The following is a 27,618-nucleotide window of genomic DNA, read 5'->3' on the forward strand; positions in this document are numbered from 1 at the left end:
CCAGCTAGCAGCGCACCCCGAGCTTCCGCCTCCTGGCGCGACCCCGGCTCCCCCGGCCGCCTCTGCGTCAGGGACGCGGAAACCCCGTAGGAGCAAGGCGGGCGGGGAGCGCGTATTTGAGCACCACCGCAGCAATATTCCTCCGCCGCACCGCAAAGAGTCCCAGACTTCCTCCGGTTCCTGGGGTTCCCAGAGACCTTGTAATATCGAGAAATTATCAAATTTGGATCTTTCCATCAACTTGGTTAGGATTTTACCTGCGGTAATGAGCTCAGGATCATAATTTTGTGGCTGGTCGAAGAGCGACGAGAAAATTCCTCCGCAAGAAACGGGTTCCGGCCTCGAGCCTATAAAAAACGGGTGGCGCGGACTTGCTGTCTTTTCAGTCGGGCGCTGAGTGGTTTTCCGGATCATGTCTGGTGGCTCTGCGGATTATAACAGGTATGGCGCTCTTTCGGTGGCCGTGTTCTGTAGCGAAGGTCATATGGCGCCGGGGGAGACAGTAGTGAATAGCTTGGAGGCAAGGAACTCCAGATTCATGGACGTTTCCTTGGGGTACAATACCCTTGTGTCCTTCGAGAAGCTTCCATAGTGGGTAAGGCCCTAGATTGCGTGGAGGTAGGACGTGGGTGCGAAAACGGAGTGGTTAAAGGGTGTCATTTCTCCCAAAGGCCTGTGACATTTCGGCCCCTTCCCTGTGTGGAACACGGCAAACGTTTAGTTAAAAGCCGTGGCGTAGTCTGCATTCGGTACAGTGTAATCGGGTCCCAAAGCTTTATTTTTGGTCAGCAGCGCGAGTTGGGGTCCTAAGCTTTACTTAGGGGGGAATGGGTGGCAGCGGCGCCCACCCGCCACGGGGCGAAGGCGACGGGACTGGAGCGACACCCGGGTGCCGGCGAACCGTTGGCACGGCCATCGCCGGGCCTCCCCAACCGCGTCAATCACTCGGCTTGCGCAGTGTTAGGGGCGGAGCTCAGCGCGTGCAGCTCTCGCGAGATGCTCCACCGCCTAAACGGGAGCGCCGGGCGCTCGGGCCTGGGGGCCTCCGCAGCCCTCAACCTTAGGAGGCGGCGCGCAGTCTGTTATTTGCCCTGTGACAGTTATTCTTGGTCTTAGAAAGTGTGCTGGCAGGGGGGAGGGTAATGTGATGAGACAGGTCTAAAGGGCTGCCTGTCCCTTTAAGGTGCAGTTAAGGCGGCTTGGGAAAGGGATGTTGACTAACTGCAGTATTCTTGTCGGCAGAGAACATGGCGGCCCAGAGGGAATGGACCCCGATGGTGTCATCGAGGTAAGAAACGGGTGTGGATTTTGAAACTCTGGAAGGGTGAGTTTGTTCATCTTATTTATTCCTTTGTTATTTTGTTTTAAATCACAGAGCAACTGGAATGAGATTGTTGATAACTTTGATGATATGAATTTAAAAGAGTCTCTTCTTCGGGGCATCTATGCTTATGGTTTTGAGAAGCCTTCAGCTATTCAGCAGAGAGCTATTATTCCTTGTATTAAAGGTAAAAGAAACACTGACGTTCTTAAAAAACGAATTGATTGTTGTACGTAGACCTGGACCATAAAAGGGAAAGTAACCTTTGGGGGACTAGCACCTATTTGTATTCCTTAAAGTGAAATGATGGCAATCATCTTTCGGGACTGACCTGAAATGAAGAGAATACTCATTGCTGATCACTTGATTATTTGGGCATATTTTATGTTCCAAATGGAATACATGGTGTGAAGTAGAAGTGACGATTTGATGTGGGATCGGTAAATATGTATCCTACTTTTTTTAGGGTATGATGTGATTGCTCAAGCTCAGTCAGGTACTGGCAAGACAGCCACATTTGCTATTTCCATCCTGCAACAGTTGGAGATTGAGTTCAAGGAGACCCAAGCACTAGTATTGGCCCCCACCAGAGAACTGGCTCAACAGGTATTGATAGTGTAGTTCAAAAAAACTGCTTGCGTGTTGCATAGGTTTCAGGTTTCACAACTGTGAAGAATTCAAAACTTAGTATAAATTGGTCCTATCAGCCCTCCTTTTAATTGTCCATGCATGCAGGGAGTTTTTGTTGAAAGTTAAACAGGAACTGGGTGCACAGGTATGGTTTGTAGGGTTGTATACCAACAGATTGAGAATCTGAAGCTTTCTCTTCAGGGTATTCTAGATCCATCCCCATTTTTTAAATTTGAATGCAGTTGTGCAACGTGAAAACTGCAGTGACATGTTACCATTTGACTGTCTCAGTAGTTTGTGATGCATCTGTTGCATGCTATGTTTTCAAAGCTTACTGCTGTATTGGCTTTGAAGTAAACCTTCCTAATAAAGCTGTAGGCTTTATTAAGGTCAAAATTATATAAGGCACAGTACCCTGCGGGGGAAAAAAATTACCAACATCTTCCCTAGCTGTAATTGGAGGACTTTTTAAGTTTCGTTATTTACACCTTCCTACACAGTGAGGGATAATGTAGGGAATGATATTAGTTCTTTAATTGCCTAGCTGATACGTGGGGCAACAGAATCCCAAGTTTGATAAGGCACAAGAAAGATATTAGGGGAATTTTATTTTGAGGCAGTTAAATCAGTCTGCATTTTAAGCTTGAAAGTTATGTGCTATGCATGCATAAAAGCTGTTGGCAGAACAGATACATGCCATTATGTTCTGGAAGTTAGTCAGAGAACTTGTGATTCTGCATGATGATGATTAAGGTTTTTGGTTTTTAGATTCAAAAGGTAATTCTGGCACTTGGAGACTATATGGGAGCAACTTGTCATGCTTGTATTGGTGGAACGAATGTTCGAAATGAAATGCAAAAACTTCAGGCTGAAGCACCCCATATTGTAGTTGGTACACCGGGGAGAGTGTTTGATATGTTAAACAGAAGATACCTTTGTAAGTACTGTCTTTTTTAAAGACTGTAATGTGTTTTTACTGTTATATCGTCAAAAAGAAGTTAAATAGTATCTTAAGACTCTAGAGAAAATAGTATGACTTTGTTTTTAACAGCTCCAAAATGGATCAAAATGTTCGTTTTGGATGAAGCAGATGAAATGTTGAGCCGAGGGTTTAAGGATCAAATCTATGAGATTTTCCAAAAATTAAATACAAGTATTCAGGTAAGCTTTATTTCACCCCCTCTTAAGTGGAGGTTTGGTTTAATGCAGCAGGTATTGTTACAATATAACTGAAGTGTTAATATTGTCGTTCCCCCTGCTTAAAACAATTGATACATAACTATCTCTGTCTAACTTCATTCCATAGTAAGACAGGGACGCTTGGTTTCAAACATTTTTCTTTTAGAAATACTGTGAAAATTGTGCTACGACATAATCATTGTCTATTTTTAAGGTGGTGTTGCTTTCTGCCACAATGCCAACTGATGTGTTGGAAGTGACCAAAAAATTCATGAGAGATCCAATTCGCATTCTGGTGAAAAAGGAAGAATTGACCCTTGAAGGAATCAAACAGTTTTATATTAATGTTGAAAGAGAGGTAATTTGTCTAATTCTTAAACATAAGTGTTAGCCAGGTTTTTTACCTTCTTGTATAAGCACTGTGCTAAAATTGCAGAAACTAGGACCATGTCTTGGTTTTTGTAATAATGCTAGCAGAGTACACACAGGAAGAAAAGTAACTGCACTGGATTGTAAAGACTGGGGTGGACCTCTTTCTTAATGTCCAGTGTCCTTTGTCTTAAGATTCGGTGCAATATATTGTAAGACAGACAGAATGGATTTCTAACAAATGAAAGTTGAAAACATTTTAAATGACTGTTAACTTTCTCTTTGAAATATTGTAGGAATGGAAGTTGGATACACTTTGTGACTTGTATGAGACACTGACCATTACACAGGCTGTTATATTTCTCAATACAAGGCGCAAGGTGGACTGGCTCACTGAGAAAATGCACGCCAGAGACTTCACAGTATCTGCTCTGGTAAGAGGTTCTAACTTTGTCATTAAGATGTCTGCATTTCCATTAAAGCAGGATTCAGACTACAATATAGCTGTAAAGTGCTGTGTTGTTGTTCCCCCTGCTCAAAATAAAGTGTTTCTTTACTATACCTGTCTGCTATACTCTTGTAGCAGCCAGGGACGCTTGGTCTCATACATGTTGATAAAAGTAAATATTGACCTGACTGGTGATTCTTGAATTAAGGTTTGTTACTTTGCAGCATGGTGACATGGACCAGAAGGAAAGAGATGTTATCATGAGGGAATTCCGATCAGGGTCAAGCCGTGTTCTAATCACTACTGACTTGTTGGTAAGTATGTCTCCTACTACTACTTTAAGTCTACCAAAAGTTAATTTTTGGGGGGAAGGTTTTATTATAACCTTTACCAACTTGGGCTATTTGGGAGACTAAAGAAAAGACCACACTCCACAGTGGACTATACCACTTAGTATAGTTCATTACTATTTTGTGGCCTACATTACATAGGTGTCCAGTTTGTTAAATTAGGATTATTAACATATACACCATTGTATTTCAGGCTCGTGGGATTGATGTGCAACAAGTGTCTTTGGTTATAAACTATGATCTACCTACCAATCGTGAAAACTATATTCACAGGTGAGAAGATGGCATCTTGACTGTGTATTAGAAAAGGAAACCTCATGTGTTGGTTTTACATTGTGATTTGTATGAAAGGTAAAAGGACAGTAACTTAGATGGTGTAAAGTTGTACTTGGAAAGACAGGTCAGAACAAAGTGGCAAAACGTGGAAATGTTGCCCTGATTGTGGATATAAGATACAGATTAGGTTTATATTGACATCTGTTGGTTTTTTTTTACTCTGAGCTTTATTTTTAGTGATGTTCTTGTGTCCATGTGCTTTTTCTTGGTGATGATTTTTCTATAGTTGGGATTTTCTTGGTGTCGCCTGGTAGCAATTTGAGTGATCCCTGGTTTAGTTTTAGTGGCTTTATCCCTAAATAAATTGAATTGTACTTTGTTATATGATATAAAAAAAGACTTTTTAAAAAATACAGGAGTCGATAGCAGCAGTTGATGACGAGATGGCACTCAGAAACGGCGTTGACGTAATTTAGGACGTGGAATCATAAGCGAAACAGCACACTGTTTGAATAAAGAGCGAGTCGGTATTTATATTTGTTTTTCTTTTGTCATGATTACTTAATATTTTAAGTTGCTCCAGCCAAGGCATTTTGTATATTAGCATTTCTGTTAGGGAGCATTTCTACTAGGTGGTTTGTATTGTCTGGTTTCTATCAGGAAGGTAGAGAGCTGTTTGGAGTTAAACACGTTTGAGTAATTTGAGTTATAACGTGTGAAACTGAGCAAAAAAGCAGTGATAAGTTTGGGTTACCATACCAAATTAGTTTTCCCACTGGAGAAAAGTAAGTTTTAGAAAATAGTTAACCTTGCAGCATTTGTATTTACAGTGTACAGTTCCAGAAGTGCGTCGAAATGGATTACATAACTGTTCTTTTTGTTTCATCCCTGGTGTTTACATCTGTCCCAGGCTGACACCTGCTCTTGGCTGGCCCACTTTGGTATGGGCTTTAGTTTCACTACCCCAAACACAGTACTGTCATCTGCTTTATAATAATGCTCAAAACACCTGATGAAATCTCATTTTGCAGCCAGATAAGCCTTGAATCCTTTTGGCACTAACTGCAAAGGAAGACTTTTTTCTCTAGATATTGATTAGCAGCTAGTGCTCCAATTAGAAGCACGAACTATAACCTTGATAAGTAAACAGCAGCTGATGGTTAACAAGTGGATCGTCATGTTCAGTAGTTCATAAATTACGTGAGAAGTAACATTCTGATTGCTGATTTCTTTTTCTTACACAGAATTGGCAGAGGGGGTCGATTTGGGAGGAAAGGTGTGGCTATAAACTTTGTTACTGAAGAAGACAAGAGGATTCTTCGTGACATTGAGACTTTCTACAATACTACAGTGGAGGAAATGCCCATGAATGTGGCTGACCTTATTTAATTCCTGGGATGAGATAGTTTTGAATGCAGTGCTCGCTGTTGCTGAATAGGCGATCACAACGTGCATTGTGCTTCTTTGGGAATATTTGAATCTTGTCTCAATGCTCATAACGGATCAGAAATACAGATTTTGATAGCAAAGCGACATTAGTCGTGAGCTCTTGTGAGGAAAGTCATTGGCTTTATCCTCTTTAGAGTTAGACTGTTGGGGTGGGTATAAAAGATGGGGTCTGTAAAATCTTTCTTTCTTAGAAATTTATTTCCTAGTTCTGTAGAAATGGTTGTATTAGATGTTCTCTATCATTTAATAATATACTTGTGGACTAAACGATATAAGTGCTGTATAAAATCAGCCAATTATGTTAAACTAGCATATCTGCCTTTATTGTGTTTGTCATTAGCCTGAATAGAAAGGCCTTTAAAATTGATTTTTTTAGAAAGCATTTGAATGCGTTTTGTTTGGTATTGTATTTATTCAATAAAGTATTTAATTAGTGCTAAGTGTGAACTGGACCCTGTTGCTAAGCCCCAGCAAGCAATCATATCCTAGGTAGGGTTAAATCCCCAGTAAAATTGCCATATTGCACATGTCTTAATGAAGTTTGAATGTTAAATAAATTGTATATTCACTTTAAAGGTCCTTTGGTCATTTTATTTTTTGATAACCCTATACTTACAAAAAACAAAACCACATTCACATAGAGGCATTTTACTCTCTTAACAATTCTGAGTTAACTGTTGCATCACAGTTGCACAAAGGCTGATCAATTGTAGATGTTCATCAGCACCATCTGCTAAGCATTTGTCAACTTCCTAGGAGGAAATTTAAAAAGCTTTAGTAAATGTCCTTCAGGTATAAGTTAAGTGTTTTCTTTATGTGCAGAGTGCCTACTTACTGCAAGTTTTTCTGTAACAATGGACTTCTGTTTATCAGAAAGGACATCATTTTCTACAACCACATCATGAAGTTGATTTACAAGCTGCGTTGCTGCATGACCCTCATCTATTAACTCCTATAGCAGAAAAAAAGTTTGGTAGATTCACTTGAAATTTTTCCCCCTACAAGTTAGTAAACTGACTTTACCTTCACCACAGCTTCTAGTCTGTCAAAGGAGCCACTTTGGCAGGCAGCAAATAGTCCATCGATTGTCTCAGCTGGTATTACCTGAAAAGGTATTAAAGATGTTTCTGGGTGGAAACAATTTTGGACATTCCCTCCCCTGACTCCCTTCTGTTCCACACTTGGAATACCTGGGTAGCTCATGTGTGCACAGGACATAGAACTAGTGCCCCAATAACCCTGTGTGTAGTTGGGAAGGCAAAGAGAACTGGAAAAAAAGGCTGGCATAATTCCACGTAGTGTTTACAGTCCAGTCATCACCCTGCAAGCAGGGAGATGGAATTTTGCTTTTCAAGTCCCTTAATGGCTCCTTTGTGTGAAGTACACAAAATTTACTTTTTTTCCAAAACAATCCTAAGTTTGGGTGGGCCCACATGGAAGGAACAAGAACAGCTGCTCTGGTCAGTGGGTATGAAAATTCTCCCCTCTTGTGAAACCTACTCTCCTTTTTCTCTAACCCTGAGGTATGCCAGTGGCTATAACGATACTTTAGAACAGTGGCCAAAATCAGCCAAATAGATGGAAAACTGAGTTTTAAAAGAGGAAGGTGCCTCTTCTCTAGATTTTTCTCCATTTAAAGATGCCAATGATAAGACTGGTTGATCTTAAAAGTCCACAAGACCCAGAAAGTTAAAGAGGTCTAATGCTGTCAGCCTTATGCCTAACATAGGTGAAAAATACCTTGGGAACAAAATTTTCAAGGTAATGATTCTGAGGAGAGTTTGGACGGGAGTATCCAAAGGTGTGATACTCTTTTCTTTAATGATTTCCGTAAGTTGGATATGCCTTTTTTAAATATATGACTCTTTAGCAAAATAGTTTTCATGTTTAAGAACAGGCTATCTGCTGAAAATTGCTTTAAACTGCTACAAAGTCACCATTTACCTCCTATAAATGTAAGAATTGAAAGTGTTTTCTGAGATGACTTAACTACAGACACGCCTGACCAACTGAAAAGTCAGTATTACCTCCTCTCTGAAGCATTCTGATACTCCCAGGTCATATTCCCTTACCATACTTCCTTGGCACATGATAAGCATTCAGGATGTGTCTGTTGGATGAAGATTCTCTAAAAGCCAATTTAAAAGAATTTCAGAATATCTAGTGCTCTTACCCCAGCGATGTCTGTAATCACTTTCTCTGTGATCTCCTTCCCACCCGTTAAGCGAGTAGCACTCTGAAGAAATGTAATGGCTTTTCTTAAGTCTCCTTCTGACACTTTAACAAGATAAGCTATTACCTGAAGAGAAAATAATTGTTTTTAACCTATGATGGCTAATTAAGGCTATATGACTTTAATAAAGAAAAGTGAAAAACACTCTTAACCTAGAGTTAATGAGAAAAACATTTGTTTTGGTGGGAATATTATCAGTATAGTGGCAAAATTAATGAAGACAGCATCAGTCTAATAAAAAGATAGAGATCTCTTGCCTCTGAAAGAAACCTGAAGAGATGAAAAGATGTTCCATACTTCTCATCCTATTTTCTTGATCACATAAAGTAAGCAAAGAAAATTTAAATGATTAAGTTGTTATAATTAATAAGGGTCCTATATATTCTATCAGTTGAAGTGGAGTATTAACTGGGAAACTAAAATCTTGCCATGTAGAGATGTGTTGTTACATGTATAAAATCCACCCCAGATGTGAGTCTCTGAAATACTAATAGATAATAAGCTAAAATAAAAAATATCAGAAAAGCTAAGCCTTGTAATTCCTAGACATTCCAACTGTTGCTCATTTAACTTATGTTTGTCTGAAGAAATGGTATCAGGAGCTGTTCACATGCATTCATCAAAGGAATCAGTAATTATAAATAATAGTAATGACCTCATTGCTAATTTTGACATTTTCCTTCTCAGCAATGTCTAGTAATCGCTGCTGCTGAATTTTATCTGATAGAGGCTTGAAGCGGAATTTTGAACATCTAGAGGTCAGGGGTTCAATTATTCTGTAAAAGATCGGAAAAAACAAGTCAGTATCTAAAGAAAATTTCCCCAGAAGAACTCATTTTTATCAAGAACAAATCAAGACTTGATGGAGAAGAAATACAGCCTTGAAAATTTTTAATTTTTTTTCTAATTGATGTTATCAAAATAATGCTGCCTAGCATCTATCTTCAGGGTAATATACATACCGACTGACATAGTTACAAATGAGACAGAATCGGGTGGTTTTAGACTCTTTCTCCATGGTACGTCTTAAAGCTGCCTGAGCAGCTGAAGTCATAGAATCTGCTTCATCCAGAATCACAATCTTAAAAGGAGGACATGGCTTCCCACTGATTTGGAGAAACACATGAGAGTTAAACATTAACATGTATGTTATTTTTAATAGCTTTATTGACATATATACATACCATGCAATTCACCAATTTAACATGTACAGTTCAATGTTTTCCAGTATATTCAGAGTTGTGCAACCATCCAACCATCACTACAATCTAATTTTAAAACATTTTTATCACCCCCAAAAGAAACTAGGCCCATTAGGAAGTCACTCCTCTCCCTTAATGCTCCCAGCTCTAGGCAGTCTGTAGTCTACTTTCTGTCTCTTCAGATTTGTCTATTCTGGACATTTCATATAAATGGAATCATACAACATGTGGTCTTTTGTGGCTGGCTGCTTTCATTTCGCATAATGTTTTTAAGGTCCATCCATGGTGTAGCGCGTGTTTGCTTCATTCCTTTTTATTGTCAAATAATATTTTATTCATCAATCAGTTGGAGATTTGGGTTGTTCCATGTTTGGGCTATTAGGAATAATGCTGCTATGAACATTTGTTTACATGTTTTTGAGCAGACATGTTTTCCAAGAGCTGCACCATTTTACATTATAACTAGCAATGTATGAGGCTTATAATTTCTCCACATCCTTGCCACAATACTTGTTATTTTCTGTCTTTTTGATTATGGTCATCTTAGTGGGTGTAAAGTAGTATCTCACTATGGTTTTGATTTTCATTTCCCTAATGGCTAATGTTGATGACCATCTTTTCATGTGCTTACTGACCATATATATGTGTTCTTTGGAGAAATGTCTATTCAAGTTCTTTGCTCATTTTTTGGATTATTTGTTTTTATCACTGAGTTTTAAAAGTTCTTTATATATTCTGGATATAAGTATACCTTTTCAAATACATGATTTGTAAATATGTTCTCCAATTTTGTGGGTTTTTACTTTAATGACAGATTTTTGGTAATCTGCCATTAAAGTCTTTCTCCCACCAAAAGTGGCATTAACACAACTGAATAAAAATTATACCACAAAAACAGATTTCAAATATTACAGGTAGAAGGGGTCTCAGAGGTCTTTCAGTCCACATCCCAGTCTTCATTTCATATAAGAGGAAACTGGATGCTACAGAGGTTGTGATTGTATTGTGAATTCCAGGTACATATAAAAAATTAGTCATTCACTTTCTATAAATTTTGAAGTGTGCTCTGATGTAAAATTTAAATATATATCTCGGTGCCAAAAATTTAATCTTGGAATTTAGCCATCTAAAAAGTATAAGTAGTTGACTAAATCCCTGCTTACTTGAGGCAGAACAGTCCTATTTTAATTATTAATATCTTCTTTAACTCTACAAGTGTCTCAGTTTGAGACACTCACCCTAACTATGAAATAGACATTGAAGCTTAAGATATCTGATAGAAAGGGGAAGTCACTTTTTTTCCTAACACAATTGCAAAAATAGGATTTTTATTATGAGTGCATATTGCCAAACTATGAAATTTGATTAATAAGTATTCCTTAGACAAAATCTCAGTAAAAAGGTGATTCTGGGGCTTAAATAATTTAGATTAAAATACCATCTAACATGAAAGAAGAGTTGAAAATTTGGCAGAAACATGTATTTAAAACAAATTTAATGACATGCTATGAAGACAGGACGGCAAGTTTACTTACTCTGAACGACTTCCTGACACAGTTAACTGAGCAAAATTTTTCACTTTCTCTCGAACTACTTGTATTCCACGTTCATCAGATGCATTTAACTCAAGAACTCTTGATCTAAAAAGTTCTGGCCTATATCAAAATGAAATAAATATGAAACAGAACATACAAACAACCTAGGCTTAAATCTCATTTTAACATTTGCACACTTTGTGGTAGTTTAAAATCTACCTAGTAAAAACTATGGACAGAAGGCACACAATCACTCTGTACTCTCTTTTTGCAGAGCCATGTGGTTAACATTTTGGCTTTTTTCCATGCATTTAAAACACATAAAATTTTAAATCAATTTTCTACTTTGCATTGTATAATAAACATCTTGGCATGTTATCAAAACCATTGTAAATGCCATTTTAATGGTTATATGGTATTTCATCCTATGAATATATCATCATTTACTTAATTTACTTAACATTCTTCTACTGTCAGACATCTGGACAGTTTCAAATATGTTACAATTTAAATAATCTTACCATATAGCACATTTCAAATTATTTCCAGAGTAGCTTGCTATAAGGAAAATTACTAGATTAAAACATGAACAGTTCTTTAAAGTTGAGTTTTTAAAAAAGTTACTAAAATATATGCTAACTTTGTAAAAAGAAATCTAAGAAATCAAAAGAAAATAAAAATTACTGGCACACCCTGTCAATCCACTGTTTTGAAACTTCCCTCTATTCTTTTTCTATATAAAATAAAAAAACAAGAGTTGTGATTTAGTTTGGTCTTTATTTTTCCTAATCAGCATGATATCCTAAGCATTTTTCTATGGGCATAAACATTTAGAAAGCTCAGTGCATGTATTTTCCATTTTAAAAACACATATACTATTAAATATGAAATTTACTGTTAAAGTAAGTTCTTTTAGTTAAGGACAAACATTATTTTATAAAGCATATAGAAAAAGTTATATAATCCGGACTGATCTACTCCAGGATAAATAATAAAAAATGACATAACACTTTCATTATGATTACATTGCTAAGGCTGGTTCAGCTTAGTTCCATCTGATTGAGCTGTGGAATAATCAAAAACCCCTTTTATAATTTTCTTGAGAAACTTGTTGTCAAATAAACAAAATATTAGGCTTACAACAGCTTCTCCCTTTGTCTTCTTTTACATTTTGACATAATTATACTTACACATATGGTGGCTTAAGAGGCATGTAATTATTTTCATATGTACAATATCAGATGTTCCCTTTGGTTATATGTCTGATATAAAAATTCTGGGTAAATTCCAGACAGCCTTTGTTAAGCTGGTGCATGTTTCACATACATCAGACTGAGGGCACTGCATATCTTTTAACTCTAGGTAAAGGGCTCCTCTAGAATGGTTGGTTAAGCCAAGACAGTCAATCTAGGAAGAGAAACCTAAGAAAGTGGCTCAGAGGGAGATTTTCTGGTGTACTTGGAATCTTAATGCATCCACTACCACCCACTCTGCTTACACTCAAGAGACTTGAGGGCAAGAAGCTGGCCTGGCCACTCTAGAAGCAGGGCCTAGAAGTCCAGAGCAGAAGGAATTCAAGAAGGAATGGTGTAGATAGTACCATTAGATACAGGAGATCTATCATACAGTCACACAGATATGAATAAAATCATTAAGAGGGTGATGAAACTATCATCATAATTGGAGATTGGTTGGCCTCTCTGGGCCTCAAAACCATAACAGCAAATTTAAAGAAAGTCAAAGTGATGAAAAAAATCATAGGCTCCCTGTGTTGTGGTACATTCAAACATTTGAACATGATGCAAAATGAAGGTTACAAAAGATGTAGGCAAGCTGATTTATTGGGGGAGAAGAAGGAAATGGGTCCATGGGATTAATTCTTAAAATTCAGAAATAAATAGAAACCTAACAACACCACAGAGAAACCAAATGCAAACTTTTAGAGAAAAAAAGCAGAAGTATCAGAGAATTTTGGTGTCAAGTCTTAAAAGAAAAAAAGAGAGAGAGAAATTGATTTTAACTTACCCAAAAAGTTCTCTAGCCGCTGCTAAAATAGTGGATGTTTTTCCAGTTCCAGGTGGCCCATAAAATAAGAGATTAGGGAGCTGTAAAAATTTAATTTAATATTTTTATAAATTATATTCTGACACAAATAGATGAAAGTGATGACTGTTAGGCTGGCTTAGGATGGGAACCCAAAAAGTATGTATAGGACATAATACTTAGATAGTGATCATAAAGCCCGTGAAACAAAAGCTGCAGGAGTCTGGAGAGTCCAAGGTTGTAAATCTAACTTCAAGCACAGACAGCGGCAGGTCCATAGACAGCTGCAGCTGTGCTGGCATTTCTATCCCCGCCCCCATAAGGACAAAGCTACCTCCTCCCCTATCTCAGCAGGTGTTATTCACTTCTGCACTCCCCCTCTCCCCACTGAAAAAACCCTCTATAAAACCCAAGGTTTTCCCCTCCCTCAGGGGTGGATGCTCTTTGGCCTCCACCCATCTGCACCCAGATGCTCAAAATAAACAGCGTTTTCTTGCCTCTGGACCTCATAATGACTGAAAGAAATGTGGAACAGTGCATTGACACTATAAAATCCTGCTTTTTCACATATTATCACTTTTTCCCAAAATGTGTTTTTAATCTCTTAAACTGAATGAATATTTATGCTTGCTTATAGCTAATCTACGTAGGTGAAATTTTCAAAGCTGGAATTTCTAGAAATGTCTTATTTCTGAAGGGAATCTCAGGCTTCTGTCCCTATCCCACCTCTTTGTTCAAGATTGAGTGAAATTTTATATTATATAAAGATATCAGCTGCTTTAAAGAGGAAACAGATCAAAGGAGTAATGGGATTTGTCCAATACTGAGGAAAAAGGACTGAAAAAGACATACTAGGGCTTCGAATGAGCTGAATTTCCAAGAACAGAAATGTTAACAAAAAAAACAAAACTTAACATCTATTAAGTACTAAGTACTGTTGCACATCATGATTATGCATCCTGAAGGGATGCTTGCATGTATCAGGGAAAATTCATTAGAAAAAGAAAGGTAAGATTAAACAACTAGCCATCTTCTTTTATATCTTGGATCTAGCTAGTTTGGCTCCTACCAAGCAGACAACTGATCTGTGGTGAAGATTAATAAATGTACTTCATTCTACTGAGCTCTGTTACGAAACTGTACACTCTTCAGTATGTCCTTTCATGGAGAGAAATCACTGCACACAGGAATCCAGGCAATTGTTTGTTTGCTTCCACTCTTGCTTAAACGTCCCCCTTCCTGTCCATTCATTCTTCACTCAAATCAGATACCACTCTGCTTGCTACTTAAAACTAGAAAAACATAAACAAATTTTAAAAACCCAAGCTGTTTACTATGGCATATAAAGACTTCCATGATCTGCCCGCCACCTTCCTCACCTTCCAGGTCTTATGATGGTCTCTAACAGCTAAGCACTTTCTGGCTGAACATATGTTGTTCCCATGACCTGGAGTTTGATTCCCTTCTTTTTCTGCATGGCCAATTCCTAATGCATTACAAGTCAGAAACCTTCCCTGACCATCCAAAGTTATTTTCTTCTCATTCTCTCATTAGTCTTTGTTGTACTTGTTGCAATTTATATATTATTTACTGTTATTTATTTAACTGTTGGATTTAATTGTAAAATGCTTGTCTACCTCACTAGATGGTAAGATTTAAAAGACCAAGAACTTTATTTGTTCTATTCACATCTGTATCCTCAGCATCTACTGTAGTACTCAATATCTGCCAAATAAATGAATAAACCAACACACAAATATGTTAATTAAAAGACTATCACTGTTATATCGATAACATATAGCTTCAGATATAAGCCATGAGACTAACTACTTAAAACATAACCCTAGAAAATCCTCCTAGGCTTAGTTTTTAAGGTTTATAACTATTATTTTGATCTGTGCATACCCCAACATTTGTAAGGATTCATCCAGGTTAACTATCACATACAATACTTTAAATTCTTAAAAAAAGGGTAAAATTATTAGGCCTTACATTATATAATAGTCTAACATATATGGTACATTCAAGAACTGTATGCAGAATACCAGTTCTTACAACTGATTTCTGAAAAATTTCTATTATAATTCTTTCTAACCTTTTAAAATAAAGGAGTAAATTATTAATATTTTCCTTTACTCTTTTTGTTTTGTTTTGTTTTTTACACACAGGGTCCCGCTCTGCTGCCCAGGCTGGAGTGCAGTGGTGCAATCATAGTTCACTGTAACCTCAAACTCCCGGGATCAAGCAACCCTCTAGACTCAGCCTCCCCAGCAGCTGGGACTACAGGGGCATGCTACCACGCCCATCTAATTTTTTAAAATACTTTTCTGGAGAGACGAGGTCTTGCTATATTGCCTAAGCTGGTCTCAAACTCCTGGCCTCAAGTGATCCTCCTGCCTCAGCAGCCCCAAGTGCTGAGATTACACGCTTGAGCTACCATATCTGGCCTCCTTTATTCTTTAGAATTTAAAAAATTACTTCATCTTTTTACAAAACTTATTCTGAAAAGAAGCACAGAATATTAAACAAGAGGTTTAAGAAGAAAGTTGTTAATTCAGCCTTGTAAATTAGATGGCATAAAGTCAAGAATTGGATCTTAATCCCACTATGTTTGCCTAAAGAGCTGAAGATACTAGTTATTAAATAAATTAGATATTGTTCTGCAATCTGGGTAAATATTACTATGCAATTAAAATTGTATATTGTTATAAAATTAAAAGGTAAAGGGTATTTGGATCAAATTAAAACAACCACTGGTAAAGAAAAAGATTCTAGATAGTTTTATAAATTTAACTTCTTTCAAAATGTGTCCTGTAGTAGTATAATTCCAAGAGGAGAACAATGGCAGCAAAACCCAAAAAGTACTAATTAAAAGCAGCCAGATTAAGGGGAAGGACACAAATCTTGGGAATAAAGCAAAACCCACATCCCACTTTTATCTACAACTTTCTCCCTCCCTTCACTGAGCTCTTAAAGCACTTTGGGCGCTTCATCATATACAATTTTAAGTTGTGAATTCTTCATTTGAGTTTATCTTTCCTCTGAATACTTTAAAATGCAAGTTACCCAAGGATATTTTATCCCACATATCACAGCAGGAGACACAGTGCTATAAGCAAAATTAAATGCTCTATTTTTTTTGTATTATAGTTCAAACCAAATCCTAAAGTTAGGTGAGCAATTATACTTTCAAAGAATCTCAATCTTTACAGCACATGTCATCATCTATAATTATTTGTTTGGTTTACCTGTTTATTCTTTCTCTCCCCACCAAACAAAAGCTCATGAAAAAAGGGGCTTAGTTAGTCCTGGTCAATGATCTTTACTTGAATACTATATAACAGTTCTACATAGGATTGAATAGGAAATGCTCAATAAGTATTTGCTGAATTAATCAACATTGTGCAAACAGTTATCAAATAGGACTTACTATATATACAGCATAGTATTAATGGAGGTGAGAGATTATAAAGGAAGGAAGAATAAATTAAGTCTTAAATCTCCCAATGACATTGAACACCATTTGTTACTCACATCAGCTCCTTCTAAAGACTTTTTCAGCACTGCAACAACTTCATCCTGGAAAGCAACTTCATTCACAGATTTTGGGCGACTGGAGGAGGAGGAGGGGAGTGGGGGAGAAAGAGGAGTTACTTAGTATATTACAGTAGCCACACAGAAAAGTCTCAAGTGTTCCTTTCACTAAAATACCAATAACAATTCTCAAATATCAGTAATGAGAAACGTTTTCATAATTGGAGATAGGTGGAAACCCCATTTGTATTTACCTTAAGCAAATATATACTAAAATAATTTTTCACCTCCCATCTTCATTGCTTACATCTGTTATGCTCACAAAAATTAGGAAAAGAATTTTATTTTATATACCACAAATGCTAACTGATTAAAAATTAAATACTTGCTTAGAAAATAATATTATATTTTAACAAAATAAGACCATGAACCTAAGCTGAAAAGGCAAAACTATTTAATAACCTAAGGATAGGTAACTATTTTGGTTAATGTAATTATAACACATATATATACTTAATATGTGTTAATTGGTTAGTATCATTTTTTTCCATCACTTAACTGAACAAAAAATGGAGACCGCTTCAATGAGGACTAACAAGTTTAACCAATATAAAGTATAATATATTAAATTTTCATCTCATACCATCAATTAGTGATTTTAAGAGAAGCTACAATGAAGTGATACTTCCAACTCTAAGATTAGGCTTTGTGTTTAGTTAACTGATCAAAAGTTAACTTTGACCATTACTTTTCTGATTAACCAGGTTAACACTAAGCGGAAGTTATGTAAGATAATGTTTTGTAGGAAAACCAGTATATATTATAAAGCACAGTCTCACATTCAAATACCTGCAGGGGTCAGGCAGATAACAAGAGTGAGAAAGGCAGAGAATCAAACAAGAGATAATACGGACAATGGCAAATTGAAGAACACACGACTTTTCCAAAAGAAGAAGCAGTACACAAGTCTATCTAATTGCTGTCATGTGAAAACATGTACCCAATGTTGCTTGATCTCATCAGAAGCGGAAAATTTAGATTCTCCACTCTATGTATATATAATTTAACTAAAAATATCTAGATTTCTACAGGCATTGTTGGTGCCAAACAAAACATATGAAGGCCTTACTTGGTCTATAAGTAATCTGCAAACGTTTGGAAACAACTGAGGCTACACCCAGTGGCTACAATTACTCATCATAATATCACTTAGCTGATTGATAATTTAAGTGCCAGTTTAAGTATTGTTTTTGCTAAAAATACATATGCTAACAAAAACTCAACAATTCCCACCTACTAATAATGAAAAAGGAAATAGACTGTATTTAAATTTAAGAACTCCTGACTGAGTTTACAGCTAGCTTACAGGAACTTTTTTACAGAAGTTTTCTTCACTTCTGTATCCCATGCCCTAAAACAGTAGGTTTTAGCTGCAGAGATCTTAGTTCATCTATAAAATAAAAAGAATTAAACTAGATCATTCTAAGGTAACTTTCAGTTCCAAGGTTCTATGACTGGGAGATTTTCAAAGACATCCTCTAAACAGAGCAAATCATTCCTCCATAAGTTAAAAAAAAAAAACAAAAAAAGATCAGAACTAGTTAGAGAAGCAATTTATTACTTATTTTAACAAAAACACAAGTGTTTTTACTATTTTTCCACCCAGGGAACAGGTTTCGCTTTCTTGTTCTCTCCACTGCTTCCTGCTGTGGCAGCTACTCCCCGATGATCCTTGGCCAATGGTGGTTTAGTACTGATAGATGTGCCTTTTAGAAATGCCTGCATGGTTACTTCACCCTGACCGGGTACAAGACAGAAAACGAAAAGCTTTTTTGAAACCATTGTAAGTATAGCCTGAAAGCACACTTAACCTTGTGCAAAGGCATCAATAATTACTTAATAAAGGACACCACCCCATGACCTAGGACACTCTGAATGCATTGTACATAAAAGAGGGACATAAAAGAGGCCAAAGTCCTTAAGGAACTTAGAGTCTATTTATAATGCAGCAGTCACAGAACAAAGGTAAACAGTATGTCAGAAAAGTTTTTAAGAGTCCTGAACATATTGATAAATATGATGTCACTAATGGCCAAACTGTACACAGGTCTCTAAAGTCTTTTCCATTTCAGTCATGGGCCTAGCTCTAGCTCAGACCCTGAAATGGACTTAGCAATTAAAAGTGTCAGCACCACAAGTGAGAACCTTTACTTCTTTTCTTGGGCCAGAACTCCATTCGAGGACCTGTGTTGTTGGTAGAGCCAATGCCTGCCTTTAGAGACTTTTTGTGGGGAAGGAAGGGTGAGAGACTCTGTTGTTAATATAGAAATAGCTATTTTTCTGATAACATGCTCATTTGAAGAAATCAAAACAATGCATAAAAGCATGAGGAATTTAAAAAATTCATACAAAATCCCACCCGGAAAATAAATACTACTAACATTCAGGTATACATTCTTTCAGGCTGTTTTTAGGGATAAAAAAAATCTTTAGCTTACCTGAAAATCCCTAGCATTTGTGGCAATTCTTTTTTCACTGCTACATGCCCTGGTCCCTATAACAATGCCTGATACATGTTAGATGCTCCATAATATTTGGTAAATTAATTAACATCTATGAGACTGAGTTTCATGTTCTGTAAAAGGAACTAAGGCCTACTCCATAAGGCAACTGAATTAAATAAAAGTGTATGTAAACACGTAGTTCTGTGCTTGGCATATGGGTATATACTCAAGAAAATAAAATACATTTTTAATATCTGTAAACAGACCAGGTTTTGAAAGTTATTACTCCATCCCTGTCTCGGGCTGCTAAACACTAAAACAGCCCGAAGCGGGGCTCTGAAAGATGCTGTCCCTAACCACCCTTTCACCAAGGGGTGCAAGGCAAGGTATGAGAGGTTGGCCATGCTGGGGCTACGATGGAGGTGGAAGATTTCACGGGGGCATCAAGGGCAGGAGTAGGGAAAGCGAAGGCAAGCTTGCAATGTCTCCAGCAGGTCCCCTGTTAAGCCCGCTTACCGTGTAGGTTGCCGCCACAGCCTGAGCCTTGCAGCCGCTCGTCCCCGGAGCGAACACGCCGCCGGCTCGTCCTCAGGGTTTCCAGGATAGGGAAACACCGAGGTGGTTGCGAAGTCGTCGCTCCGTCCCCCGTCCGAGAATAACGGGCCCAGGAGACTCACAGTCACCGCGGTTCCCACCGTCGCCTCAGTTCCCGCCACGGAACAGCAAGCGCAGAGCAGGGCGGGAAGACGCACGTATGGCGTCATTTCCGGCTCGGGCGCGCGCAGTCCTAGGAGGGGGTGGTTTGCCCGTTGGGGGCGGTTTATTTAGACCTGTGATGAGACGTACGGACTTTCAGGGAGGAGCGGACTGGAACAAGCATGACCAAAGAGGTGTAAATAAAGTTCCACCCTGTCCCCGTGCATTGCTCCACTCGGGACCCGAGCTGCGGCCGGGCGGGAACGGCGCTTGGGCACTTGCCGGGCGTGCTCAGCTACGTGGGCTGGGGCGCCGCCGAAGGTCACAAGGAGGCCCACTCTTTTTAGGTACCGGCCTGCGGAACCCGGCCGCGCTGTGAGCTCCATTCGTAGTTATCCGGTGTCTCACCGGCATCTCTGCGGCGACACAATTCGGCTGACAACCTGCTTCACTCCAAAGGACCGGGATTGGGGAGGGTGGGACCGATCTTCCGCCAGAAGAGGGCACCCTGCGGATCCCTGTCTTCCGCGTCCTGCTGTGTCGCAAGAGCAGAACGCCCGTGCTTTAACGGCAGAGATATCTGAAGAAGATGCCTTTCCTTGCCCTCTTGAGGTCACATGGCTGATATCTCTAGCAGTGTCTGCCCGTTGTGGAGAGGGAGGACCATGCAACTATGGGCACCCTTTAATTCCAGAGCTCTGCTTAGAAATCTGGTAGTACGGGCGCTCAATAAGAGTTAAAAGATTGATAATCATATATAACCCCAGCAAGGTTTATGCACCTAGGCAGGTGTCGGAGCCCACCCCTTTTATCTTTCCCAAGTACTTGGTTGAGCTCTGACTTGTTCCTTAATCCTATTGAAACCTGACCTTTCTCAAATGTTGGCTTCTCCACAGTTGTTCACCATTTACTGACCTATAGGGTTGATGTGTGTCTTCTCCGAATGAGTGACTGAAAGTTTTGTTTGGCACAAATTCAGGATGATATTCATTAACTTTACATGTTGATTCATTTGTCTCGTAACAAATGCTTATGGAATGCCTATGCACTGTGCTGGGTGCTAGCAATACCGCAGGGAAAAAGCTGTGGAAGATGCTCTGAAATAGCTTTACAGGCTAGGAGGATGACAGACAATGTGATGTCTTATGCAGAGGAAGTTGGGAGCTGTGAGAAATCGTATCTCAGGTTTAACCTAATCAAGTGTTTAACCAGATTGAGTAAGGGTGCTTTATGGTACTTTGTAACTTCTACAGGGCTTGGTACAATCCCTGGACAGTTTAAAAAGCACATACATTGCCTGTCTGGTCACTGGTTTACATTATCATAACTCAGCAAACTGTACATTTAATGTTTGTACATTGTATTGTATGTAAATTATACCTCAATGAAGTTGACAAAACACAGATCTGTGAAAACAGATGGTATCCATTTGCCACCTGAACAAAAACCGCAACTGCACAGAAGAAGATATATACAGATAAGGAAGCTGAGGCTTAGGTGGATAAAATGGTCTTTGTCCATTTGGACTGCTATAACAAAATACCGTAGATTGGGTAGCTTATAAACAACAGAAGTTTATTTCCCACAGTTCTAGTGGCTGGGAAGTCCAAGATCAAGGTGCTGTCAGATTCAATGTCTGGTGAGGGCTCACTTCCTCATAGCTATCTTCTCATTTTAACCTCACTTGCTGGAAAGGGCTGACTAGCACCCTCCAGCCCTCTCTATAAAGGCACTAATCCCAGTCAGGAGGACTCTACCCCCTAATACCATCACGTTGGGAGGCTGGGCGTGTTGGCTCATGCGTCACGCCTGTGATCCTAGCACTCTGGGAGGCCAAGGCAGGAGGATCGCTTGAGGTCAGGAGTTTGAGATCAGCTTGAACAAGAGCGAGACCTCATCTCTACTAAAAATAGAAAAAATTAGCTTGGTGTGGTGGCTGAGGCAGGAGGATTGCTTGAGCCCAGGAGTTGGAGGTTGCTGTGAGCTAGGCTGACGCCATGGTACTCTAGGCCAGGCAACAGAGGGAGACTCTGTCTCAAAAAACAAAAACAAAAACAAAAAAACCCATCACTTTTGAGGTTATAATTTCAACATATTAATTTGGGGGGTGTGGCGTATACATTCAGACCATAGCAAAGGTTAAAAGCAAGTAAGTGGCAAAACCAGAATCTACATCTATGACTATCTGTCTCCAGAATCAAGGCTTGTAATCAGTCACTGGGCATATCCAGGGCTGGCATAGAGGTGCCTTTACGTTAAGTAGAAAAAATAGACTTGAATGGTAACCTGTTTTGGCAATTGGTTTAGAAAAAGTTCCATTTTCTTCCAGGCATATTGAGCCCTTGATCAGGTGAAAGACTAGGTGATAAGAGGTTGGGCTGGATTTCAACCTTCACTTACCCTCTCAGCTGACTGATATTCCACTCTCATACACAACTGTTGGCAGCATCCTAATCCAGGTAGTTCATTAATTTATGTGCATACCAAGCATTGCCTCTGTCACCAGAACAAGAAATATTTTTATATAAATACATTACTTATTGTATTATGCATACATGGGTGATCATATTTTTAAAGCAGTTATTAAGTTTATAATAGCTTGTATTACTTATTCCCTTTTCAATTTAATTTAATTTTTTTTAAAGATGGGATCTTGCTCTGTTGCTCAGGCTGGAGTACAGTGACCCAATTGTAGTTCACAGCAACCTTGACTCTTGGGCTCTAGTAATCCTCCCGCCTCATCTTCCCAAGTAGCTGGGACCACCAGTATGCACCACCACACTTGGCTAATTTTTCTTATTTTTTTAGGGACAGGGTCTCACTGTGTTGCCCAGGCTAGTCTCAAACTCCTGGCCTTAAGCAATCGTCTTGCTTCCATCTCCTGAGTTGCTGGGATTACAAGCATGAGCCACCATGCCTGGCTATTATTTATTTTTAATGGGTATGCATCTAGTTACTATTGTGCTACTAATATGTGGAGATTTGTGAAGTTTTTTTTTTTTTTTGAGCTGGGGTCTCACTACATTGTCCAGGCTGGATTTTATATCCTGGATTCAAGTGACCCTTCTGCTTTAGCCTTCCAAGTAGCTGGGATTACATGCACATGCCACCATGCCTGGCTGATTTATGAAGTTTTTTTTAATGTTAAAAGGGCTTTCAAAAGTTGAATACAGCTCTACTTAACGTGTTGCCCTTTGAAATAGACAAGACAGAACTATACGTGGATGACGTTTTATGGGGCCATTAGGAAAGGAAAGGAAAAGACTTGGATAGTAAATTTAAAAAGAGCTGTCAGGAGTAAGAAGGATTAGATAGTGGATGACAGTATCATTTTAAAATAAGAAAACACAGTTGTAGTGGATGCTCTTGTGTGCCACTGAGGTACTCACTCCCACATCTGCTGAGAGTGTTGGCAGCTAACAGCTCTCAGCTGGGTCCCCGAGCAGCCACTGTCTTCAGCCAAACACAGCTACTTTATCCAAAGTCACATTCCTTCCCTGGGGGCAGCACACCTCCAAAGACCAGTCTAGGAGGGTGCTATGGTTTGGAGGTGGATCATCCCCACCAAAACTCATGTTGAAGTTTAATTGCCAGTGTGTCAGTACTGGGAGGTGGGGCCCAGCAGGAGGTGTTGTGCCATGGGGGTGGATCCCTCCCTCATCAACAGATTGTGCCTCTCTCTCGAGGTAGTGAGTGAATTCTCATTCTCTTGAGACTGGATTAATTCTTGCAAGAATAGATTAGTTCCTGAGAGAGCACGTTGTTACAAAGTGGGTGAGCCTCTTTGGTCCCCTCACTCTTACACATGCCTGCTTGCCTTTCTGCTTCTCCACCATATGATGATGCAGCATTAGGCCCTCACCAGGAGCTGAGCAGAGGCTGGGGCCATGCTCTTGGACTTTCCAGCTACCAGTTGTGAGTTAAATAAATCTCTTCTTTATAAATTACTCAGCCTCTGGTTTTCTGTTACAGCAACACAAAATGCCCTAAGACAGACATGTATAAAGGCTTAGCCTTTTTGTCTTAAGGTGACACAATTCATGTGGGTTATTCAAGCTCCAGATCTCCGTTGCACCTGTGTCACCATACAAACTTTTCTGTCCAGTCCTGTTTCCCTCATCTTTCTCAGGTGTTGTTTCCTAGGGTGCCACCCAATAAAAAACCTGCTTGCAAATCGCGAAGTCTGTTTCCTAAGGGATTTAACCCAGAAGTCGTCCTAGAGAAGGGCTCTACAATGAGGTTTTTAAAAACTTTTTAATATAGTTTTTTTCTAAAAAATAGAGACAGTGCAGTTTTTTTCTAAAAAATAGAGACAGTGCCCAGGCTGGCTTCAAACTCCTGGCCTCAAGTGATCTTCCTGCCTCAGCTTCCCAAAGTGCTGGGATTATAGGTATGAGCCACAGCGCCCAGCCCAATTTGGGATTTTGAAGCTGGGTTACTTGCCAGCCTGCTGGTAATGAGAACGCCATCACAGGTGGTCACCTGGAATGCTATGGCAATTGTTAAAACTTTCATCAGTGGCAAACTGGGATGGGTGGCAGTGGGAAGGAATGTATCAACAAATACAGTATGTCAAGGGTTTTAGGAAATAGTAATTATAAGAACTTTGGAATTGGATGGTCATCAGGGAGGTGTTATTAATTCACTAAAAACAGTGAAAGGTTGAATGTTACTAATTGCCAATATAAGATCAGGTATGAAAGCCAGAGGATCTACTTGGCATCATATAAAATGATTCACATATCCTACAGCCAGAGGGGAAAAATAATTGTGAGCCAGACCCCAAAACTCAATTGTATGAGTAGCAGAATTCCAGAGAAAATTAAATTCTCAGCCCCAGCAAGTCTGCTACACAAAGGTCAAGGCCTTGATTGGGAAAAAACTGAGGTGCTAGGACTATTGAAATGGGGTTGTCTGGGTTGATGCATTTGAAAATCTTACATTTCTAGATTCCTCTGAATGCTTTGATCTACAGAAGTAGCCCATTCCTCTCTGTTAAAGGCTGATGTTTCTCTTTTAGGGATGCATGTATAAGCTCCTGCCTTGTAAGACAACACATATCTCCCCTCTCCCTTCATTGTCTGACCCCCATCTCTTCTCCACCTGCCACCACTGAAGGGGAGGTGATTACCCAGCAGTGTGAACACTTGGAGTAGGGATCACAGGGGTCTCCCTAGAGTCTGCCTGCCACAGAACACGTACATGGAGGATTCCTACGACTAGCTGCAGAGGAGGAAAAACGCCTAGCTTGGTTCACGGATGGGTCAGTTGGTTTGTGGATACAAGCAGCAGCTGCACTACAGCTTCACTTCAGGGTGGCCCTCAGGGACAGCAGCGAAGGAATATCCTCCTAATGACACAGCGTCAGACAATGCGTCTGTTCATCCTCTTTGTGAAGAGAGAGATGAGGTCTGACGCAAGGACATACAGAGACCCATGGGCAGTGGTGAGTAGCCCGGCCAGTTGGCCAGGAACTTGAAAGGAGAAAGATTGGAGGACTGGGGACGAAGGTGTCTGGGGAAGAGGCGTGTGGTAAGTGGACTGAGCCAGTGAGAATAGAATGTATACATCTTCATAAAAACATATCATTTAACACTCAGCAGAGAATGTTTCCCATGGGGAGGGGACACTAGTAAACCAACCAAACTGAATGATTCTTCCAGTTGTTCTCAGTCAGCCTCTGCCCTCAGCCGTCCTAGTGTTGGCACAAGAAGTTCATGCACAGAGTGACCAAGGTGGTAGAGATGGAGGCTATACATGAGTCCAACAGCACGGACTTTTCTAGCTACTGGACTGCTGAAAGTCCAACCTTCCATGTACAGAAATCAATGCTAAGCACTCCTCTCCCTGACAGCACCATCCCTCAAGGGGACCAAACAACCTTTTCCCCACAGAGAAAGAAAATTTTACTTATTTCCCCCTGAAACAAAAATCTGCTCTCTAGGTTGTTCTAAAAATCCTTCCTTCCGTGACTAGTGTTTCTCAAAGGGTGGTTTAGGACCATTGCATCAGAATCACTTGAGGGGCTTGTCACATGTGCAAATTTCCAGTCCCTGCCCAGACCTAAGGAATCAGAATCTCTAGGTTTGGTGTCTGAGAATCTGTATTTGCGGAATATGGAGGTTTTTGGTTAGCAGCTGCTATGGTTTAAATGTCTTTGTTCTCTCTAAAACTCATGTTCAGACTTAATCCCCAATGCAACAGTGTATGGGAATGGGGCTTAATAGAGGGTATTTAGGTGATGAAGGCTCTGCCTTCATGGATGGATTAATGCTGCAACAGAAAAGGCTTTTGGCAGTGGTTTCACTCTTTCATCCTCTTGCGCTTCCACTTTCCACTATGTGATGACTCAGCAACAAGGCCCTTGACAGATGCCAGCACCTTCATCTTGGACTTTCCAGGCTCCAGAACCGTGAGCCAATAAATTCTGTTTATTATAAATTACCAGTCTGAAGTATCTGTTATAGGAGCACAAAACAGACTAAGACAGTGACCTTTCACTACACTATCCAATATTCTAACTAAATTTCTCCCAGAAAACAATCCAGTTATTATGAGATGGGGAATAAAAATATAAATTAGACATGAGCATCCAGATTGAAAAATCACTTCACCATATCAGTAGGAGAAACCCATTATTCAGTTTTCAATACAGAACCACATTTACAGGATCCCACGTGAGCCTGGCATTGTGCTCTAGGTTGTAGATGGAAATTAAAAGCATGAAGTTTATATAAAGAGGAAAAAAATTTATAGTAATCCCCCCTTATGCATGGAAGATATGTTCCAAGACCTCCAGTGGATGCCTGAAACTGCATATAGTACTGAACTTTATATTTACTATGTTTTTTCCTATACATACATAGTTATGATAAAGTTTAATTTATAAATTAGGCACAGTAAGAGATTAACAGCAATAACAATTATAAAATAGAACAAATATAACAGTATACTATAATAAAAGTGATATGAATGTGACACCTCTCTCTCTCCCTCTCTTAAAATTTCTTATTGTACTATACTGTCCACTTAATATTTTTGACCTGTAGTTGACTGAGGGTAACCGAAACCTCAGAAAGTGGAACTGTGGATAATGGGGGACTACTGTATGTAAAACATTGGAATGGAAAGGCCCAGAGATCTCTTTCCTTCCTTTTACAGATGTCCAGAGGGTCGATTTCACACAAGTTTTTTTTTTTTTTTTTTGAGACAGAGTCTCACTTTGTTGCCCAGTCTAGAGTGCCGTGGCATCAGCCTAGCTCACATCAACCTCAAACTCCTGGGCTCTAACAATCCCTCCTGTTTCAGCCTCCCCAGTAGCTGAGACTACAGGCACACATCACCAGGCCCGTCTAATTTTTTTCCTTTTTTTAGTAGAGACAGGGGTCTCAATCTCCTGACCTCAAGCAATCCTCCCTCCTTGGCCTTCCATAGTGTCAGTATTACAGGCATGAGCCACCATGCCCGGCTGATTTCACACAACTTGCCAACAGCAGAACCATGTCTCCTGAGCCTGGTGCACCAAGCAAGGTCTGATGAAATGTCACTCTGAGTGACGCAAACAGTGAGGGCCCTAAGAATTCAGAGGGCCCGCATTGGACTGTGTGTGTGAGCAGGCACCAAGGCCTTAGGCTGGACCCTGGGAGGAGATGAGACTCTAGGAGTAGACTCAGGGGCACCGGGCAACGGGGGAAGGGTGGTGTCCAAGATTCCAAGATCAAGAATATTGGGAATATCAGCACCTCACATCAGTTGAGCACTTTACAAAGCTCTGATGTGTAAGCATTGTCACTCTAGTTCATTCTTACACCACCCTACAACACCTTTCAACCTTTGGGGATTGTTGAGC

At 39.5% G+C, this 27,618-nt stretch overlaps 2 protein-coding genes and 5 non-coding genes across 9 annotated transcripts; 6 read left to right on the forward strand and 1 right to left on the reverse strand.

Moving 5' to 3' along the window:
* The first annotated feature begins 129 nt into the window (after positions 1-129).
* Positions 130-6,597, forward strand: EIF4A2 (eukaryotic translation initiation factor 4A2). Of its 2 annotated transcripts, none has more exons than XM_045539877.1 (11): positions 130-441; positions 1,243-1,288; positions 1,376-1,508; positions 1,788-1,927; positions 2,720-2,888; positions 3,003-3,112; positions 3,345-3,488; positions 3,796-3,933; positions 4,172-4,261; positions 4,491-4,570; positions 5,818-6,597. In XM_045539877.1, the coding sequence occupies exons 1-11, from the start codon at positions 413-415 to the stop codon at positions 5,960-5,962; spliced, it is 1,224 nt and encodes a 407-aa protein (XP_045395833.1). In that variant the 5' UTR covers positions 130-412; the 3' UTR covers positions 5,963-6,597. The 2 variants fall into 2 exon arrangements, with proteins under 2 accessions (XP_045395833.1, XP_045395834.1); XM_045539878.1 differs by lacking the exon at positions 5,818-6,597 and adding an exon at positions 4,990-5,107.
* On the forward strand, positions 1,618-1,686 carry LOC123630983. Its single transcript, XR_006732898.1, has one exon. It is a non-coding gene; the product is annotated as a small nucleolar RNA SNORD2 (small nucleolar RNA).
* LOC123631279 lies at positions 3,158-3,285 on the forward strand. Its single transcript, XR_006733119.1, has one exon. It is a non-coding gene; the product is annotated as a small nucleolar RNA SNORA63 (small nucleolar RNA).
* LOC123630979 lies at positions 3,533-3,710 on the forward strand. The gene has a single exon (XR_006732894.1). It is a non-coding gene; the product is annotated as a small nucleolar RNA SNORA81 (small nucleolar RNA).
* LOC123631278 lies at positions 3,979-4,109 on the forward strand. The gene has a single exon (XR_006733118.1). It is a non-coding gene; the product is annotated as a small nucleolar RNA SNORA63 (small nucleolar RNA).
* On the forward strand, positions 4,292-4,432 carry LOC123630864. The gene has a single exon (XR_006732805.1). It is a non-coding gene; the product is annotated as a small nucleolar RNA SNORA4 (small nucleolar RNA).
* RFC4 (replication factor C subunit 4) lies at positions 6,592-19,821 on the reverse strand. Of its 2 annotated transcripts, XM_045539879.1 has the most exons (11): positions 19,590-19,821; positions 18,221-18,366; positions 16,570-16,648; positions 13,018-13,097; positions 10,993-11,112; positions 9,218-9,361; positions 8,911-9,031; positions 8,196-8,321; positions 7,046-7,126; positions 6,858-6,974; positions 6,592-6,774 (listed from the first exon to the last, which is right to left on the reverse strand). In XM_045539879.1, exons 2-11 carry the CDS (start codon positions 18,352-18,354, stop codon positions 6,679-6,681), a joined length of 1,098 nt encoding a protein of 365 aa, XP_045395835.1. In that variant the 5' UTR covers positions 18,355-18,366; positions 19,590-19,821; the 3' UTR covers positions 6,592-6,678. The 2 variants fall into 2 exon arrangements, with proteins under 2 accessions (XP_045395835.1, XP_045395836.1); XM_045539880.1 differs by lacking the exon at positions 19,590-19,821 and having other exon boundaries at positions 18,221-18,367.
* Between the last annotated feature and the right edge of the window lie 7,797 nt (positions 19,822-27,618).

The sequence above is a fragment of the Lemur catta genome, chromosome 1 (assembly GCF_020740605.2).
Source record: "Lemur catta isolate mLemCat1 chromosome 1, mLemCat1.pri, whole genome shotgun sequence".
NCBI lineage: Eukaryota > Metazoa > Chordata > Mammalia > Primates > Lemuridae > Lemur > Lemur catta.